Genomic DNA, 19,891 nt, shown 5'->3' with positions numbered 1-19,891 from the left:
GGCTGATATAAACTCATCGAGATTTTCTCCTGAAAAATGTTTGGTGATTTCCCAAATACTATATTACTTCCAACAATTGAAGATTTTGTGACTATCTCTGATTTCTGAATGAGGTAAATGATCTTTTTCAATTAAAATATCATCCTGAAGTGTTGTGAAAAACTGGGAGAAAGCCACATGAAAAAGGGGTCTGACAGATTCTGTATCAGCGTTTGCTCAAGAAAATAGGTGTCTGTAGTTAAGGTCGACACCCCCCAGGAGTTGGTTTCATGAAGTAAAGTTAGGGTATTCGGGAAAATTCAAGGTAAGATAAAAATATTGTTGCTAATAACCTTATATATTACTACATTAAAATTTCAAGTATTTAAGCATCTGCTTTGTAATGTTTGAAATTTACACATATATACGCGGGAACACCCAACATTGCTCCTGTAATGAGTGCCATATGAATAAACTTATGAGGTAATCCCACTCTATTTTGAGGTGGAGATGTTATTACATGTTGGTAATTCCTAACTTGCATAACATTTCTAGAAGCAACTCGAGCTAAAGACAGCATGGCTAAAAAAAATATATATTTTAAAATTCCCAAGAAATGGGTTCAGAATATATTGATTACCTGAAATTTGGGATAAATTTAAAAAGAGAAGTTAACTATTAGATAACAAAGTTAACGATTATAGTATTGAATTAAATATGAAATGGAAATGTCAAGGATATGTCAAAGTGTCATTTTATTACATAGATTAGGATTATCTTCTTTTTCTGTTTCTTTCCTGAAGAATTAAATTATTCTTTTTCTGTAAAATCTACAGAAAATCACATGAATATTCGTTTTTATTTTGATGTTTAATTCTAAATTTAATTTCGATCGAATTTTTTCAATTATTGAGTAAACATCGAATTTTGGAATTGGTTCTAACATCAAATTAGTAATTTTTGGCTCAAAATTCCCCTGAAATACCGAGAATTATAAAATTAAACACAAACATGTTGCAGCCAACATTTTTTCCACAACCTTGTTCTTTTTCCCACATATTTTACATGTAATTTTAGTTTCGCATTGGCAGAGTAATACCATTTAACACGGAAAATTTAAAACAAATTTTTGCCTATTCGCTCTATTAGTGATGACGTCACACACCGCCATTTTAGTTCTCCTGTCAGTGTTCGGAATACAAACCAGGGGGGTGAAACCACAGATTACTGTCTGTGGTGAAACCGCTAGTGCTAGCCACAGAATACTAAATATGCTAGCATTGGGCGCTTTCTCTCTGGGCTGAGGGCCTAATACGTTCACGATATTTTTACCACGATAGTCGACGCCCACCCGCTCTTGCCCCTTTATGTTGCGACCCCTCCACAGATAACAGCTTCCCAAGCAGTGTGGTGTAAACAGACTCTTAAGACCCACCTGTTGCTTTGGTGTTCTGCTTCACCAGAGTTCTGTAAGGTGGCGCTCTTCAGAAATTTTCGAATTCCCGCTATCTGCCTGGCGCCGTTTAAAAATGAAATACTGATTTTAGGCTTTACCAACTTTCACAATAAATTAAAATTCAGTTCCTATCGAAATTTCAATGAAATGAATGACAAAGTTTAGAAGATTGTTACGAGCATAGAATATAAATATTATTGTTCTATACTCAAAGGTCACGAGAGCCGAGAGAAATGTCAAATATAATCCCTTGAAATCAAGTAGGTATAAATCTGAAAAATCTCACGTTTTGTCTGAAAGTTCTACAGGTATAAGTAGACACACCAGGTTTCCTAGACATCTTAGAATATATATAGAAAGATTATTTCTCTAATTCTGTGGTTATTCCGTTCATTCTTCTACATCTTGTAGAACAAAATCGTGCGAGAATATATCAGAAACGCACAGTTTTCATGGTTATATTTTATTATTCTATGTTGGTACTCCGAACTTTCCGCCACGGCTTTATCTGTCAATTCATCAATTTGCCTTAAAGAAATCAGTTCTGTCAACCAACATTTTTCAATGCAAAAATCACTAAATTATATTTATGGAAATATTTCATTAATTTCAATGAAAATGCAATGAATTAGAGAAAATAATGTATAATACTCGTACAGAAGGCTCATTCTACCACTCGTTCATTCCAAAACTCGCCACTTCGTGGCTCGTTTTTGAATTTTGAACTCGTGGAAGAATATCAATGCCTTCTGCACTTGTATTATAAATAACTATACTGTTCTAAGGCCAAATCCACATTTCAAATTAAACAATTGTTGTGATTGGTTGCAAGAATCGATTTTGCTATCTGATTGGCGCACCTCTGTGCCATCACCCAATTTGAAAAGTTACTTTTTAAAAAATCACAAATCCATCAAATGAATATTGTACTACTAACTATAAGAAAAATCCTATTGTACGTTTTTATTTCCTGGAAAAATCATCCTGTTGTACATATTAACCTTATACCTAAAATATTTGTTACTATATTCAATCTTCATGAAATAGTGGTTCCAACACAAAGAATTTTATAATAAAAAATTACAGACCAAAAAGTGGGTTAATAGTTCTTGGATGGGTGACCTGAATACTTTGTTATACATATAGGATTTCTTTCAGTTTATTATGATTAATTACAAAATATAAATGATTCCTATTTAAATATTATGACAAAAGTAAATAATATAATATAATAATATAACATATAAACTTGAACTCACTAATATAAGTATTTATATGAGAGTATAAGTACAATAAAAAAAATATAGAAAAAAAAATGGTTCAAAAAAATACAATAATATAAAATGAATTTCAAGTGAAATATTAAACAATTATTGTTTCATAATTGTATTTAAAAATTTATTTTGAGAGAAGAGAATATTGAACAAAGATCCACCATCTCTGAATATGCATTCATATCAATGATGTATAATGGTAGAAAATCATTATCTTCAAATTTCACATATACATTTCCATTACGTGATTGAGTAGTATCAGCATTAGATCGAGGTAAAATATCTCCTAAAAATCCTTCAACAGCAAGTCTACACAGAATTCTTGTTAATATGATTATTCCGTCATTGCCTTCACAAAATTTTCTAGCAAAATCTTTTCTAGGAGAAAAGCATACACCTTTTCCATGCTTGACACCTCTACTTCGTCCAGCTAATCTCCAATTGAAATTGTTCAGAAGTATTGAATCAATATTACTTGATAATGTTCCATGGTACAAACGCCTCGTACCAAGACCAGTTTTAGTTTGTTTCAGTTTGAAAGCCCTTTCTAAGTATGGATGAATTATCTTCACCGCTTTAGTACCCCACAAATTCTCTTCCACCAATTTGTATGGTTTACCTTCATTAACAAATCCTAACCATTCAACAGTAGGTGATAATGTATGCTCAGTTTCAGTTAGTATTTCGATAGGTATCGCTTCTGGGTAGTATTCTTGATCAAAATAGTCATTCCGAGTCGAAAACATTATTACTAACAGTGGATATTTGCACTATGCAAATTTTAATGTTTCGTATTTTCTGAAGCAGCTTCCTATAGCCAGCAATGTTTAGTAATATTCTAATTCACTATTTGAAGACAATAGAGGCACCAGTTAGTTTTCGTCAGATAACACGAACTGATTATAATCAATATTCACTGGGTATCTATTGCATCTGAAAAAATGGGTATTTCCCCTGTTTATTTTTACATTTCTATTATTAATACTTACACCAATCAGAGATGAATTTGTTGTACGCATATTCTACAAGAACACAGATTCTGTGGTCTCACTGGCTGCGTTCAGACAATCGTATGTATTGGGGTGCGTTCATAAACTTACTCGAGTAAGCTCGAATTACTCAGAAGCGTTCATAAAGTTACTATGCTCTACACCAAAGATTAGGGTTTGGTGTTTGTATTTGTAATTCTTGTATGGTGGCAATGAACAGAAAAAGTAGTTTTTATTGTCACTTATTTATTACAAGTTCTGTTTTAGGTTTCAGGTAAGGTCAGGTAATCCATGAGAAAATAAATTTAGAACAAAATAAGACCGGATTTTTCCTCATATTGTATTTCAATGCTCTAATAGTCTAATATATCTGAGATCCTTACTTGTGATTATAATAATCCTTGAGAACCAACTATATTAAAGTATAGGCATTTACTGAAGTATCAAATTTATAATCATCAGCCCTATAATTGTAGAACTTCCCCAAATGTTTCTTGTATGGAAAATATTAATGATTCTAACAATAACCATCTACGTGATCCAGAATTATCATATCAAATTAAAATGAATTGCCTACTAATTGATCGCTATTTATAATCTTTTTTTTTTCATATCCACCTACAACCTCCAAATGAGCTGATAATGAAGTAACAAAGAAGACCTGTGATAATTAAAGTGAATTACGAAATGAGCACTGTAACGCAGGAAGATAGATTAAACCAACTGAAGATTTTCATCTTTCATGTATGTGTAGAAATTTGAATATTGCTTCAGAAATGTATCAATTCAGTTGTTCATCAGATATAATTTCATAATGTAGGTATAAATAGGTATTTTTTTTTTCAGTCAGGTATAGTGTAAATCTCCCAATATAATGTAGTATATTATGTATTGATTTTTATAAATAATTATTATTTTAAGCAAATATGTAAATTTCCTTTGATAAATAAAACTTTTCGATGATATTTTTCTGTTTTAATTCGAAATTATAACAACATAACCTAAAATAAATACTAATAATATTCCAACAATTTCAATGAATTGTCCATAGACCTAATATCCATATTAGGTCTATGGAATTGTCATACCTTCATATTCAAATTTTCCCGCCATATTACACTTCATGATGGCGGACAAAATATCGGCCATATTGTTGCCTTGATTTAACACGGCGTTAGCACTTCTTATATATTTAGTATTCTGTGATACAAACAAACAAATTGTCATTCAAATTAGTACGTTGTCGTTGAAAAAATTGGCTTAATTTGATAAATGAGATTATTTAAGGAACGATTTTACTATTAATTGATAGACAGAAGGAACGAGATTAATGCCAGTAAGTTCGAACTTGAAGTTCAACTAATAAACACGGCATTTTACAAAATCTGGGGAATGATACAGGATTCCTACTTACTGGTATTAACCTCGTTTCTTCTGTCTATCAATTAATACTAAAATCGTTGCTCAAATACTCTTATTCATGAAAATAAGCCAATTCCTTCAACGACACCGTACTAATTTGAATGAAAATTTATTTGTTTGGATTCCGAACACTGACAGGAGAACCAAAAATGGCGGTGTGTGACGTCACACTAATAGAGCGTATTGTAATAATAATAAAATGTAAAACTCACTGGGGATAGGATATAGTATCCCCCATATAGTACTCAAACGCCGCGAGAGTTGTATGTGTCAATTCTTTAAATAATCAATGTATCGTAAATTTTGAAAGATCAATATATCATTTATTACAGAATAAAACTTATTTCTCCATTTAACAATTATTTACAATTTAAGGATTTTTTACTTTGAGCTTCACTGGTATTCCTCTTGCTATAACAGCTGCTTTATTACAGTTATGTTTCATTTTGTTTTTTGCTAAACATAATGCTTTGAGTAGATCCGGTTCATTCTGTATTTCATTCAATGACCCTTTTTCGTTGGTGGTAACTGAAAAATAAGTACTGATCAGAATTTTGTTTAAAATATCGTTTTTTCAAAAACAATAAATGCCAGTTTTCAGAAATAGAATAATTTTATGCTTATGGCACCATTAAAAGTTCAGATCATTACATTAACTGCTGAAAACAAACAAAAAGAACAAGAAACAACGAATTTATCTATGTAGATGAAAATTTGGACTGGACCACTTCTAAATTACTCACCAGTGCCTTTATCTATCCATTCTTTTTCATCAATTAGTTGCCAAGGTGTTTTATGTGCATTTGGTATCCACATACTTAAAAGGTTTGTAGTTAAGACATCAGTGTCTATATCAGTTACAACCCATAACATACCAATCAAACAAGGACTAAAATATCAAAACGGAATTTAAGTACATCATTTCTCAATTAATAAAGAATCAAAAACACTGCAAATGTTACACTATTGTTTATTATTAACGCTTTCAACGCAAAATATCTTGAACAAAAAAAATAATGAAATAAAACGTGAAAAACTATGGAGTATAGATGAAAAAAAATTTTATTAATAGTAAATGACAGGAGTTCCGAATTCCAAATAAAAATTTATAATTCCGACACTAGGACCTTTTTTGATAGAATATTGTTTTAAGTACCTATTATCATAACAATACATGTTTTCAATTTCACTACTTATGTTACTAAGTTTCTGAGAAATTAATTATTCTGAATTTTGTTTCCTTAATTTTTTCCCTTCAATATGAATGGATCGTTTTCTGAAGCTAGGAGAATCAATGAGGTATTGCAATCAATTTTTGTACCAAATTTTATGCAAATGGCACCATATCCTAAGAAGCTCTGAACGATGAACGGACCAATTTTTTTATTTGATTTTTGGAATCTAGGCATTACAAAACTGAACCGGTGAAAATTTCAAAATGGGTTGAATTTTGTTTCTTCAAGCGATTCCAAAATTCAGTCATTAATAATAATAATAATAATCGGAAATTACTAAAAAAAATCAACTAACCATCCAGCTAATGAGTATAATTGACTGGTACCATACATTTCTATTGATGGGCCTTGTTCAACTAACTGAGTACTACCACATCCAAAAAGAAGAACAACAGAGTCTATTTTTTCTTTCTGAATTTTCTCTAAAGAACAATACTGAGCTCCAGATCCATGACCACTATAACTAGAAAAAATAAAGGAATTATAGATCTACACAAATACAGTAATCTACTGGTTCTATCTACCAGAAAATTCCTGCAGATGTGAGTGCTTCAATAAATTCCTTAGAGGTAGGTGTTTCACCTACTATACCATTCCATTCCGGCAACCAGTATTTAAAAAAATTATTAAGTCTTTTCTCCATAAGTTGTAGATCTAATCCTGGATTCAAAATGAATTTACCATTGCAGGGGTCAGATATTATTTTGTAACCATCCACAATAGTATCTTTATGAGCTTTATAAAGAGCATAAAGTAAATGCAAAGAAGATATTCTTGATGATGGTTGTCCATCTAATGTAGAAATCATTTCCCAAGGAAAAGAATCTAAGGCCTGTAATTGAAAAAATTTATCATTCACAATGTAAATTCCATTTCCCAAGTTTTTACTAAAAAAATGGACATCAGGCTTTCTACTGTGACTCAGTCAGTTTTTCACCTAACGTTTTGCCTACAATGCGTTAGGCATCTTCAGAGGTTTGATCTTAGATTGTAACTTGACCTGGTATCAGCAATAGATTGAATCCAACCACTCAGAAGTGGAGGAGATGCATTATAAAACCCTATTCCAGGTAATGGCGAGGTTATAAATACTGCGTTCAGATGAGAACAAAGAACAACCAGTTCAGAGAAATCCAGTGTCGTATTACAATCTAGGATTTAGTTCACAGGAAATGATTCCAATTTTGAAAGATATGCATATTTACCTTTTCTGCTTACCTCATCTACAATAAGAACAACTGGTTGTCTTTCTATTTTAGGTAATTTGTTCGAATATTGGTTCCAAAATACTTTCCAAGAATCAATGAGATTTTTATCAGGAAAACAATACTCTAAAATGGTAGCATTATATTTATCTATGGTAGATTCATCAGAGTCAGAAATAATAAGAGCTTTTGCTGCTTGAAAAAGTATATTTTGTATTTTCTTTGTAGAGGATTGAAGTGAACTGAAAATATATAGAAATTTATTTAGTGATAATAATTTATTAAATTTAAAATATATTCATAAACTTATTATGTATAATTCTTTATTGAGCTGAAGGTTTGGAACACATGAAATTGAATATTTGAAATTTTATAATGATTTCAAAATTACTTACTTTTCATCCAAAAATTTCTTCACTAATTTCAGTATTTTAGCTTCTACAGATTCATCAACAAACTTTCCTATGAATAAACATTTCCAAGCACCAAGCCAGGAATCTTCAATTTCCTTTACTAAACACTGGAAAAATTAAAATGCTAATTTTTTTACTTACTTAGGAAGGAAAGTTTATTCAAAATTTAATGATAACTATGTACTCGGTTAAATATTACCAGAACAAAATACTCTGCGATATGCATATACATAAATTATTTAATCAAGAAACCCAAAATGGGTAGCTATAAATGATAATAACAAAATACGAAACATGGACACGAAATATGAGTTCCACTAACTTGAATTTAGTTTTAATATCTGATGTTGCAGAATATACTTTTTAAAATAATATTTGATGTGTGTATATTAATACTTTGCTGAATATTATATTGTATAACGTTTTACTGGACAAATATATTTGTATGTGTTAAGAATGACAATTCCTACAGACTTCATATTACGAATGAATTGAGCATTATTCAACTGTAAGTAAAATAATAGTAACCAACGAAATCTCATTTATAATTCACAAATTTAAAAAAATGACCCACCTCCAATACATCCTCCATTTCTAGTCTTCTCCTATGGTACATTTTTTTACTTTTCAAACTCATATTCTCTGTAACTTTTTTATGAGGAAATGAATAAATTTCTTTCAAATTGGCTTTCAGTCTTTTCATGTCTCCTCTAATAGAGAATGCATTACCCTTTGGTAAAGTAATGCAATATGGCACTGCATCCTTCTGACCACAATTAAAAACTGTTAGATGAACACCATTTAATGTAAGTTCATCTGAATTAATTGCTAATATTTCATTGCAAGAAAATTGAGGTGTCATTTGAATAAGCATCCATTCTAAAATAATAGTGAATACATTTAAAAGCGTTATATATGGATATATCATACTTTAATATATATATATATTCTAACATTGCTGAATAAAAACCTTTTGGCAATTCTGCTATTTTTTGGAGCAAAATATCTGATGAGAATGATTTCAAATAATCTTTTTGCATAATACAATTATCCTCTTTTCCTTCATATATATTTGAATCGCATTCAATTTCAGCTCTTATTTTAAGTCCAGGCATATGAGACTCAACCAAATGAAGTATCATTGTTAACTCATCCTGTGATTTATCAATTAATCTACCAGCTTTGAAACGAAGTTGTTCTACAAAGGTAAGGCATGGTGAATTAAATCAGAAATGATAATGTGTAATTTCACTTTGGAGTGTTGATCCAGATAAACATCTAATGTTTTGTAATTCTTCTAAAATGTTTGTTATATCATCTTCGACTTCCTTATCGATATAGTTCATAATTAAATATTTGAAGTCCTTCAATAATTCAATATCTTACAATAATGATACTTGATTCTAATTCAAATATCGTCCCATTCAAAAATTAAATCAACAACCACAGAAAATTTCGATTGATCGATACCTAACGGTTATATCACAGAATATTCATTTTTGGTACATATGGAATGATAAAGTAATTATGGGCTAATATTTGAACTAGGCGAGTTGTTCTGGTCTATTTTTATCAGAAATTATAAGTGAAAAATTAATAAGTTTTACATTTCGTGACCCAGGGCATAACCAACCGATGTTTTTATTGGTTGAACAATGGACATATCGAACCTTTTCATTTCAAATCACGTGATTTGGCTTCCCTTTATCATTGGTTGAAATTCAAAATTCTTTATCTTCTCCCTCGTGGTCACGTGACCCAAGTCTTAATCTCTTTCGAATGTTGGTGTCAATGCTCTGCATGACCGCATCTAGTATTATTTGATCATTGGGGAAATCCAAATTATCATAGAAGCCTTCAGGGTTAAATTCCTGTATTTTAATCTTCAAAATTATGGTTAAGAAAGTTTAGATTATCAAACAAACAGGTTTCATAATTTTCAAGTGAAATAGTCATCTTTGGAAGATTTTATTGATTATTTATTTTTCAAACATCTTTCATTCAACAATAGTATAAAATGAGAAAAATAAAACAACCAAAAAAGAATCATCAAATAAAAAACAACAAAAATAAAATTTTCAATATGATTTGGTTTTCAGTCATCCAGGCAATCTTTCATTTCCTCATCCTCATTATTTTTTATCATTGATTCATTTATTTTGTGATTATCTGGAATAATTGAATTTGAACAATGTATTGTCCCTAATGCAGGGTGTGGAATACTATTAATGTGCTTAGGCCAATCCAAATCTATTCCAATAACATCTAAACGGAATATGTCCACATCAGCTCCTAGCAAACTAGATAAACAAGGAGTTGTCCGACCAAAATCTCCATGAATGAATTCCTTCACATAAGTGCCTGCCTGTGTTTGTACTTTCAGTTGAAAAACTTTGTTATGACCTGTAAAAAAGTTTTAAGAATAACAATGTACGTAGAGTGGGCTATAGAGGTGAATTAACTACTATGTCAATTCTTCATTATAGCACAAAATAAGTAGAATATGATATTTGAAAATATTTTCAATACCTCTCAAATTATACAGTAATGTTTATTGAGCATATAAAAATTGAATATTATAAAAGAAGCCACCAGAATGGAATTTTACTCAACATGGCACCAATGTTAGAGGTATAAAGTTTTTGATGCCTTTCTATAGGTAAAATGGGATTATCCATCAATATCAAAACTTCGGCGCATGAAATTCTATGTGCTATGTAAAACTTAAGATGGGTTCTTTATTCAATATTTTCATCCATAATCAATATAAAAAAACATAATTGTGATAAACTGACAAAATGCAACACTATACACTAAATGTGTATAGAGGATAGTTGTATCAACCTAGCGACAAAAGAAATATTAAAGTGTGATTATCAATTAAAAATATTTCCTTGGCAAATGAAATCGTGTAGAGGTCTTATTGGAATTATTTATTATATATACTTATACAAACACTCACCTTCTACTCTTACCGCCTCCATATAGTGGATATGCTTTGTCCTTACAATGAGAGATCTTCTATGTGCTACACGAATTGGTGTCATTTGTTCTATTACTAGATTTTTACAACCTAATTCATTAATTTTTGTTATAATTTCATCAATTTTACTGTCATCTCTCACTAGACATAAAACTATATATGTCTTTTTTTTCTTTTCCTCACCAAACTTAACTTCTTTTGTTCCATTTCTATAAAAAAATAGTTCCTATGTGTTAGCGACTTTTAATTATTTTTTTGTCATGATTAGCAAAATATACTTTTATCAATTAGATGTTTTTCTCAACATTCAAACTCGGAATTAAATCCACAGGTATGAGAATATGAAACGTAACCCTTTTTTTTATGAAAATTTCCATACCTATCAGTAATTTGCATATCAAAAATAGAAACCTCTGGAGATTTATTCACAATTGCTTCCAATTTTCTGAACATTTCTCCTGGAAAATTTTTATTTATGTGATCAATTTTCACATAAAATGGTCTCCCACTACCTAGACATCTGACATCAGTGTCCTCTCGTCCACTTGCTGTGAAAGTCATTTTTTCCTTGTCAAATCTGAGAAATAAAATTATGAAACTTATGAATATCAGATAATAAAATATTTTCTTCATCAAATATAGTTCAAGTTGGATAAAACTGAATTTTTGTTTTATCAACCTTTTTAATGTTTAAAACAATAAACTGAACAATCTAAATCTTCCTATTTCTAAGATGAAATATCACTCACCCAAAAACTTCATGAATTCCATCAAATATGATATCCTGCACACAATTGAGGAAGGCATTATTTTCTTTATCGTTTTTAAGATTTGACCCATTTATTTCTTCATTATCTACACATGAGTTATCCAAATGCCAAGGAGTTTGGCTTATGTTCCTCGAATATTTACAGTATCTTCCACAGAAAAATATTGGTAATGTTTCCACTTTCACCTCCTTCAATAGAAATAATTAATTACTTTAATTGCAATTCATTACCATCGAAAAAAATAATTTAAGCCAAAAATACTGAAAAATTTATCACACATAGAACTTCATATAAGTAAGATTGTTCTGAATATATTAATCATAAGTAATTCAGTTACTTACTTATTTTTGATTATTTCACATTACCTCAAACTATTATTGTACTTGATATAATACCATATTATTAAACTTACAGAATCAAATTGAATAGTAGACTTGGGAATAGTAGGTGGCACTTGAAAAGACTTAATGAAGAGTTGCTCATCACATGTTGATAATGTATTGTTAACAGCATTCTTGCCGTAAACTTTATCTCCCAAGTATTTCCTCTTTCTATAAGTAAAAGAATCCAGAAGTTGCAGTACTTTCACCTCCTGTTGAGTAAAAATAATAAACCAATTGTCATAAATAACGATTTCAGAAAATATCAATGTATAGGAGATATTTTTTTATCAAAACTTACCTTTTCATTATTTTCATGATGTAATGTTACCCATAATTGATATGTACTTTGACTATCAAATTTTTTACCACAAAATTTATCTATACTAGACTTAAATGCTTGCTTAAATACAACATTGATATTTGCTATATTCTCTTCCAAATTATGTGCTGAAAATTACATAAAAGACATTAATCGAAAAATTTTATGATGTTGGTTCAACATTGAGCTGATATGAAGTAATTCATTAATTAATTAGATTCTATCTACCTTTGAAAAAATCACCAAATTTTTGTTTAACATATAATTGTATAGATTTTTCCCTGATTGCTATATTAGGAGGTATAACAAAATTGATTTTGTAAACATTCGTTTCATGAGATTTAATATCATGCCAACAAGAAAGTTTCAACAATTCTTCTAAAACACTATTTTCTAAAAGGCCTAAACAAGCTGTACATGGACACGTTTTGATTTTTATTTGATCTTCATTCAAATCTGGAATTATTTCTTTTAAGGAATTTTCAGGATCCTCAAAATTTGTATACTTCTCTCCCAAGAAACGTAAACAACATCGGTTACAACAACCAATTTGTTTTAATTCAATGAACACTTCTTTTGCAGACATAGTAAAACCAATTTATTGCAGTAAAATATTAAAGGAATAGTATCTGAATACTTGAATTCTTCAAAATTGTTGATAAAAATTGCAGGTTATGTTATGGTCAGGCTGGAATTAGGTTAGTTCCATAGACCCATAGACCTAATATCCATCCATAGATATTAGGTCTATGGTTAGTTCATAGCAGGGTTGCCATATTGCTTCATTGAAAATACCCCAAATGATGCCGGAAATTCGCCCAAAATCATGATATTTTTCGAAAAATCCCCCAAATTTCCATATTTTGATTTGTAATATTACTGAACGTCAATTTTTGGTTAATTAATTAACTAGCAAGCCAACGGCCATTTAGAAGATAAGTATACAGCATAGATTAATAAAAACCAAGAATCAAAGATGCCTTCCAGTTCCAGAGTTTTAATGAATTGCAGTATCCTTTGTGAAGATGATGGTCGTTTGTGAGGGTTGAGAGAGCGGAAATTTCCAGACTTCACATACCCCCTCTCTCTTCTCCTTCCTGAATTCCATGCGAGAGGTATTCTCTCCCGAATTCGTGCAGGTTTTGGGTAAGTCTCTTAAACCCCCAACAGCTCCGTCCAACCCCCAGGGGCGCAGAGGATCTCTGTGTCACCCTAGTAGAACCGACGGAAGCTCCAGATTGAGCCGAGCTCAAGCCATAGCCTTTTCCCTGCTCTCCAGATTTCCTGGATCCCTGGATGTTGTGGGCACCTCAACATCCTTGGAAACCTCCCAGTATCGAATCAGAAATGCATTCCTGTTTTCAAGGCTTCCTCCGATTGATGTCCAACCCCAATCGTGATGATTGTTCCTTTTCCCTTCTTTTCAGAGTTCAGAACCTTTCAAGCCCCAGTACTAAGGTTGGAATTCTGAATCTCGGTAAGTCTGAGGATTTTCTCATTCCCCATGTCGGGACTTCTTGGGAAGAATATCGTTATTGGCTTAGGGATATGTTCCCCACTCACCATCACCAATTCAGGCCCCTCCCAGGAACACAATTCCGATATTGAATTCATGAGCCAGTCCACCGAATCTTGAGATCCACAATCCACCAGCATAGATCCAGAATAGAAATGAACTCCGGTGAAGTGGATTCGTCTATCCTCAATTCCATACATCTCTTCCATCAGGATGGCTTCTAGGTAGGATAGCTGCTTGGCCTCCAGAATTGCTCTCGGGTAATCCTTGGGATTTATACTTATTTTGAACCCTTTATTTGCCTTTTGCAGCCGCTGCCTTTGGCTTCTTCAAATGAAGCCGTTCCGCAGGAGTGATGTGCTCCAGGCCTCTTTTTCTTTTCCCCTTTCTCGTCAGTGTCACCTTCGGGATAATTGATTAATTAATTGTGTGGAGTGCTGAAGAGACTGTTTCCTACCCTCCTCAGGTGCAAGCCCTGGATGGAGGAGTTTTTTTTTTGGGGTATCAACTACCAATTCGATTGTTTTTTTTTGGGATTCACTTTGTGTATTGGGTTTAAAGGTTTAACCAACCTCAATCTTCATTACGTATGAAATAAATAAAAATATTGTATATTAGTATAATGAGCATAGTGATATAACCAAATGTCACAAGTTGGAAAGTTATATTCAAATTTTTTCTTTGATTTACTAATGAAGAATAGATAGACAAGACTAATTTATTTCATAACTTCTAATCTCAGATAAACTGAAAATTTTTATATTTAATACATATATTGCAAACATAGTTTACATCTCCTGGTTGAGTGTAGTAATTATTTCATTAGTCTTCATCATCTTCCTCAGGGCATATAATAGGTTTTCGTCCAATTCGCCAATTAACGATGTTACAGGCAACATAAGTTGGAAGCGACATCATTGTAAGAATCATAAAAGAACAATGTAAAATTTGTTGAAAAGTACTTATTTTCTTTAAAGGAACTGCTGCTTGAGTAACACAATCTCTGTAACATAACTGCTTTTGAACTTTTGGGATTTTAGATCTCAAAAACAGCATTTCAATAGATGTTTTAGTCAATACGAAATAATTAATATTTCAATTGGGACATTTTGATTCCAATTGCCATGGATATTTAATTTTGAAATTATATTTTAACAAAGATTTAACTATAAGCAGTGTTCCCAACTGCAGGGAATTTTCCTTTTTTAGGGAATTTTAGCATCCAAAAGGGAAATGGGAATCTTTTTTTATGGATTCACTGAATTGAGGGAATTTTTGAGATAACATCATAGAGATATTTGTGTTATCTGTTTACTATTCTATTATATTATTCATGTTATTTTCTGAACATATCTCTTATTTTCTGTCGAATTTCAATGAATCATTTTGTATTGTTCATATAAATGAGTTCAATGTAGGATGTTACCTGCAGTTGACGTGCACTTCTACACATATTTCAACTTCAACTCATATTTCCGTAAATGAAATGAAATGAAATGAAAGGCTTCCGTGCCGTCATTCGATAAACCCTCTCATTTCAGGGCTTCAGGCTTTGAATGAATAAATGTTAAAATTAGAGATGTTGAGGAATTGGCCTCTGGGAATTAAGTTTTCCAAATTATTTTTCCGAAAATATAAGAAGTAGACTAAATTATCAAATATAAATTTTCAATTACATTATACGTAAATATCCGTTTTCCAGATATATTTCGAATTTAATTCTTTATTAAAAAAATACGATCAATGATCAATGCGAGGTTGTAATTATTTATTATGAAATATCTAGTTTGGTAGTTGTTTTTTTTAATTCAAGTTTCTACGTTCCTAGGGCATAATCTTTGCAAATTATAGGGAATTTTTCCCTATCAATTCATAAAATTTCCCTAAAAATTCAAACAGAGTATTTGTTTTTCCTTGCTTGGTGAACATGTAGAATGAGGAAAGAATTTCCCGGTCTGTGATATCGGCATTCGGCTGTCATTTTCATTAGTCTTTTGAATAACGTCCTGAAAAAATAAAAAATTTCTGTAACATGGCTGGCAAAATTTTAGCGATTAAAGATCAAGTAAATGAGTCCCTTCATGACACATCCAAACCATGGACGAAATGTTTCGAAGAAGCTGAAAAAAAATCAGGAGTAGACAGACTCTACATATTTGTGGGTAAGTATACATTGTCCATAGGTGAAAATTCTCTCTAAAACGATCACCTTTTGTATCACAGGTTTTATTTGATTAATTCCCTGGAAAATATCCATTTGAACTAAATATTCAGATTGGATTTTTACAATTAATATTATACTAGAACAAAGGTTCCCAACTTTTAATTCATTGAATTGATATTTAAATTTTGTAGAAATGAGAAAATTGTTATATAACTATTTATGTGAATATTTTTTTTTAGGTGTAATCGGGATAATAGGAGCCTGGCTTGTGTTTGGCTTTGCTGCTCAATTAGTCTGTAATTTTGTGGGTTTTATTTATCCAGCATATGCTTCAATGAAAGCTTTAGAATCAAAAAATAAGGATGATGATACCAAATGGTTGACATACTGGGTAGTTTTTGCCTGTTTTTCAGTAATAGAGTTTTTTGCTGATTTTATTGTGGGCTGGTTTCCCTTGTATTGGCTCGTGAAGGTATGAATTTTCAAATATTTCATTTTAAATTAATTTTGGTTAAATTTATTATCAATTTAATATCCCCTTATCTTATACTACTTTCCACCTCAATTATATCAAAGGAAAAACTTGCAGGATAATCATTATCAATCAGGAAGTATTAGTTTTTTGACTTTTTATTTGCTCAAGTGCTACAATTGTAAAGATATTGCTTGTATTCTTCAACCTTTATGAAAGCATACAAAGTTATTACTAAGATACAATTACATAATACTCGTTCAATAAAAAAGTTGGTAAACTCAAATTCCTCATTAACTGGAAGTAGATTAGTTGCGTTATGGGTGCTTGAGTTTTAAACATTGTTCTCAAAATGTTTTTAAAATATGGAACCTCCCATAATAAATTTGACTAATAAGTTTTCATTTGAATTTTTTCAAGAGATACTCATGGGAGATGCAACAAATAAATTTGATATGACATTCCTCTGTAGATCATTATAACCTACTTCTATGATTGCACAGAAAGGTGTGTTTCTATGTGTCCTTGATACTTACACTTACTTATTAGCAACTACGATCAACAACATTTCAGTATGGTTTTTTTGATTTAATATCATAGTTTACCTACTTATTACACAGAGTATGGTCTGTTTATTATAAATCAAAAGGAGTTTGTCCACTATTGCATTATATATGCAGAATAATTATTAACATAAATGAAAGTTAAGTGAATATTTGCTTCATGTGTTTTTTCTTCATACTAGCTCTTTTGTTTTCAAAAATATCTTAGGATGAACATTTTTCAGTTTTATCCTTTTCAAAATTTTTTATTATCAACTGGAAAATTTCTAAAAAATAAACCGCAGTCAAATGAAAATTGCCAGACAGTAAGCAATTTTAAGTTTTGTACTCCCACTTCATGTAGTAATTCAAGTCATTTAAAGAACTGATGATTTAGCTATATCTCTATTACATTGAAGAACATTATACAACTTCTAGAAAATACCCTACACAGACTTTATTTAGAGCACTATGAAACACATCATGAACTTTTTTTTTAAATATTCATGCAATGTAATAGGCTAAAGGACCTCAGGTCGATAGCCATCAATGAAACTGTTTCTCTGTAGTAGTTGAAATTTTATTAACTTCAAGCTAAAAAGATCATACGGACCATACCCATAGTGTGTATACTGAACAGAGCATTTAAGCAACTCCAAAACAAAACAAAATTCTTAACAAAATGTGAACATTCCTTTTGAAGGAGGTGATTCAGTAAGAGAAATAAAACTACAAAAGAAAATGAATAATGGAGCATTTTTTCATAACTGAATTTGTTGTTTTTCTGTAAAAATTTTGCATTTCTAATGTTTTTATACTGTCTCTTACTACTAATTATATTAAAACAATATTTATTGGTGTTATAACAATCTGCTTTATCTAGCAACTTCTCCAAAATAATTTGTGCTTCTCTTTTTTGTCTACTGCAACAAAGTTTCAATTTCAGTGTTCTGTCTTCATCTGGCTTATGGTGCCAGGGTCTCTTAATGGTTCCATCATTCTTTACAATAAGTTCATTAGGTCTTATTTTCTCAAGCATCAGAAATCTGTTGATGATGCTATTGAGAAATTAGTGAATGCAGGTAAATTATTTGTTTTTTTTTTTACATACTCAAAATTTATTTCTTCATTGAAATTGGACCTTTTTTATGATTTCTAAAATATATTCTGATTCTTAAAAAACTAACTTTAAATAGAATTTTTTTTTAAAAGCATGTTCTCAGCATTCAGTTATTTAATTTTTCTTCATGCTATAACTGTGGCTTACCTGCTAAGAATGGAATTTTTTTTCAGGTGCTGAAGGTCTCTCAAAACTTGAGAAAAAAGGCCATTAATCTAATAACACCGACTTAATATTCTATTTGAATTATCAATATGATAATAACATTGGGGGCTGTTCAGAGTATTCAGAATTTTCCATATAATTTTTCACATTGTATGCTTTCTATAATCCCAAATTCTGATATGGATAATGATAAACAAGCACAAATATTCAAATAGGAAAACAGTATTTTTCCATTTTAAATGAAAACTAGGAATTTTTAAATGAAAACAAAAAATTTTACTCTTTATATTTCTATTTCAGTGTATTATTGTACTGTGTATTATTGAAATAATTTATATTGATTAAATATCTATATCTCTATTCTTTTTCAAATTCAATTCTCTACACAATCCATTAGTTTCCTGTATAGCAAGTAGCCTTATTAAAACCGTCAAATATGTATTTTCAATGAAAATTGGTTTTTTAAAAAATCTATTCGTTTTTTTCATAGATTCAGCTGTGTTTCTTCTACCATCATTTTAAAAAGTTTCTTGAAAGTCTTGTATATTGAAAGATGAAATCCCTAGTAAAACTTTCAAATAGGTATTTTATTTTAGTAACACTTTTAAATTGGTATTTTTTCCAACAAATTAATCAATTATATCTAATAACATTATTTACTCCTTGATAATAACATAGAAGTGAATTATTGACTTGAGTTCATATCATATGCCTTTTTTGTGTCTATTTCTAAGCCTGACGGTGCGCAGGGGGGTGAGAACACAGGGGCGCCCCCCTCCTTGAACAATGTTTAAAAATGGAAAAAAGATTTCATTTTTATGTGAATTTAGTACTGTGAGCCCCTCCTCCTTGAAAAAATCCTGGATATGCCCCTGACGGTGCGTGTTTAAAATGCACATGTCTAAAGCCATATTTTTGATACTTGCATCAAGCTTGAAATTGAAAATTCAAGTAATTAGATATTGCAATAATCTCCCAAAATATCCATCTCAACGCAACAATCAGATTGGATAATCTTCTTCATATCTTTTACAGATGCGAAGACTGATAGAAGATGACAAAATCGTCTACCATGTCTTTGCCATTGGAAAAGATATGAAAGATTGAAAAAAGCTTTTGGAAATAGACATGAAAAATATCTAGTGTGAATAGGGGTTTATTTGTTGCACACAATTGTTGGATATTCCACATTTACTGATTTAGGAAATATTCTCTTCATCTTGATTTTCAATGGATTTCATCAGAGATATCGTATAATAATAAATAAAAAAAATAGCTTACTTTCATTTATCCTTTGTAGTGCTTGTTCCTATTTTGGATGATGATGCCCATAGAAAGCAATGGTTCTTCAGTTATATATAACAATATTCTTCAACCTTATGTGGTTTCTAATATCAAATCATAATGAAATAACCAAGAAAAGGAAACTGAATTTTATAATAGTAAAAATAATTTCTAATAAATATTGGAATAAAATATTTGGT

The 19,891-nt window shown here is 30.6% G+C and overlaps 4 protein-coding genes and 1 long non-coding RNA gene across 6 annotated transcripts; 1 reads left to right on the top strand and 4 right to left on the bottom strand.

Moving 5' to 3' along the window:
• Positions 1-321: 321 nt before the first annotated feature.
• LOC123681796 lies at positions 322-1,309 on the bottom strand. Its single transcript, XR_006747719.1, has 2 exons — positions 620-1,309; positions 322-561 (listed from the first exon to the last, which is right to left on the bottom strand). It is a non-coding gene; the product is annotated as an uncharacterized LOC123681796 (long non-coding RNA).
• A 1,269-nt stretch (positions 1,310-2,578) lies between these two features.
• LOC123680956 (protein mono-ADP-ribosyltransferase PARP11-like) lies at positions 2,579-3,686 on the bottom strand. The gene has a single exon (XM_045619099.1). It carries the CDS (start codon positions 3,453-3,455, stop codon positions 2,826-2,828), a length of 630 nt encoding a protein of 209 aa, XP_045475055.1. The 5' UTR covers positions 3,456-3,686; the 3' UTR covers positions 2,579-2,825.
• A 1,708-nt stretch (positions 3,687-5,394) lies between these two features.
• On the bottom strand, positions 5,395-9,604 carry LOC123679957 (separin). The gene is made up of 9 exons (XM_045617561.1): positions 9,226-9,604; positions 8,944-9,171; positions 8,548-8,852; positions 7,956-8,080; positions 7,574-7,802; positions 6,880-7,187; positions 6,651-6,818; positions 5,864-6,009; positions 5,395-5,648 (listed from the first exon to the last, which is right to left on the bottom strand). The coding sequence occupies exons 1-9, from the start codon at positions 9,317-9,319 to the stop codon at positions 5,491-5,493; spliced, it is 1,761 nt and encodes a 586-aa protein (XP_045473517.1). The 5' UTR covers positions 9,320-9,604; the 3' UTR covers positions 5,395-5,490.
• Positions 9,605-9,922: 318 nt separating this feature from the next.
• LOC123679966 (tRNA pseudouridine synthase Pus10) lies at positions 9,923-13,143 on the bottom strand. Its single transcript, XM_045617572.1, has 7 exons — positions 12,657-13,143; positions 12,408-12,556; positions 12,139-12,318; positions 11,706-11,914; positions 11,336-11,533; positions 10,936-11,165; positions 9,923-10,376 (listed from the first exon to the last, which is right to left on the bottom strand). The coding sequence occupies exons 1-7, from the start codon at positions 13,012-13,014 to the stop codon at positions 10,069-10,071; spliced, it is 1,632 nt and encodes a 543-aa protein (XP_045473528.1). The 5' UTR covers positions 13,015-13,143; the 3' UTR covers positions 9,923-10,068.
• A 2,752-nt stretch (positions 13,144-15,895) lies between these two features.
• On the top strand, positions 15,896-19,883 carry LOC123679973 (receptor expression-enhancing protein 5). Of its 2 annotated transcripts, XM_045617585.1 has the most exons (4): positions 15,901-16,106; positions 16,348-16,580; positions 18,069-18,204; positions 18,416-18,633. In XM_045617585.1, exons 1-4 carry the CDS (start codon positions 15,977-15,979, stop codon positions 18,454-18,456), a joined length of 540 nt encoding a protein of 179 aa, XP_045473541.1. In that variant the 5' UTR covers positions 15,901-15,976; the 3' UTR covers positions 18,457-18,633. The 2 variants fall into 2 exon arrangements, with proteins under 2 accessions (XP_045473547.1, XP_045473541.1); XM_045617591.1 differs by lacking the exons at positions 18,069-18,204; positions 18,416-18,633 and adding an exon at positions 19,708-19,883 and having other exon boundaries at positions 15,896-16,106.
• The last annotated feature ends 8 nt before the right edge of the window (positions 19,884-19,891 follow it).

The sequence above is a fragment of the Harmonia axyridis genome, chromosome 1 (genome assembly GCF_914767665.1).
Source record: "Harmonia axyridis chromosome 1, icHarAxyr1.1, whole genome shotgun sequence".
Classification (NCBI taxonomy): domain Eukaryota; kingdom Metazoa; phylum Arthropoda; class Insecta; order Coleoptera; family Coccinellidae; genus Harmonia; species Harmonia axyridis.
Note: the sequence above shows the minus strand (reverse complement) of the source record. Positions and strands in the feature narration are given on the sequence as shown.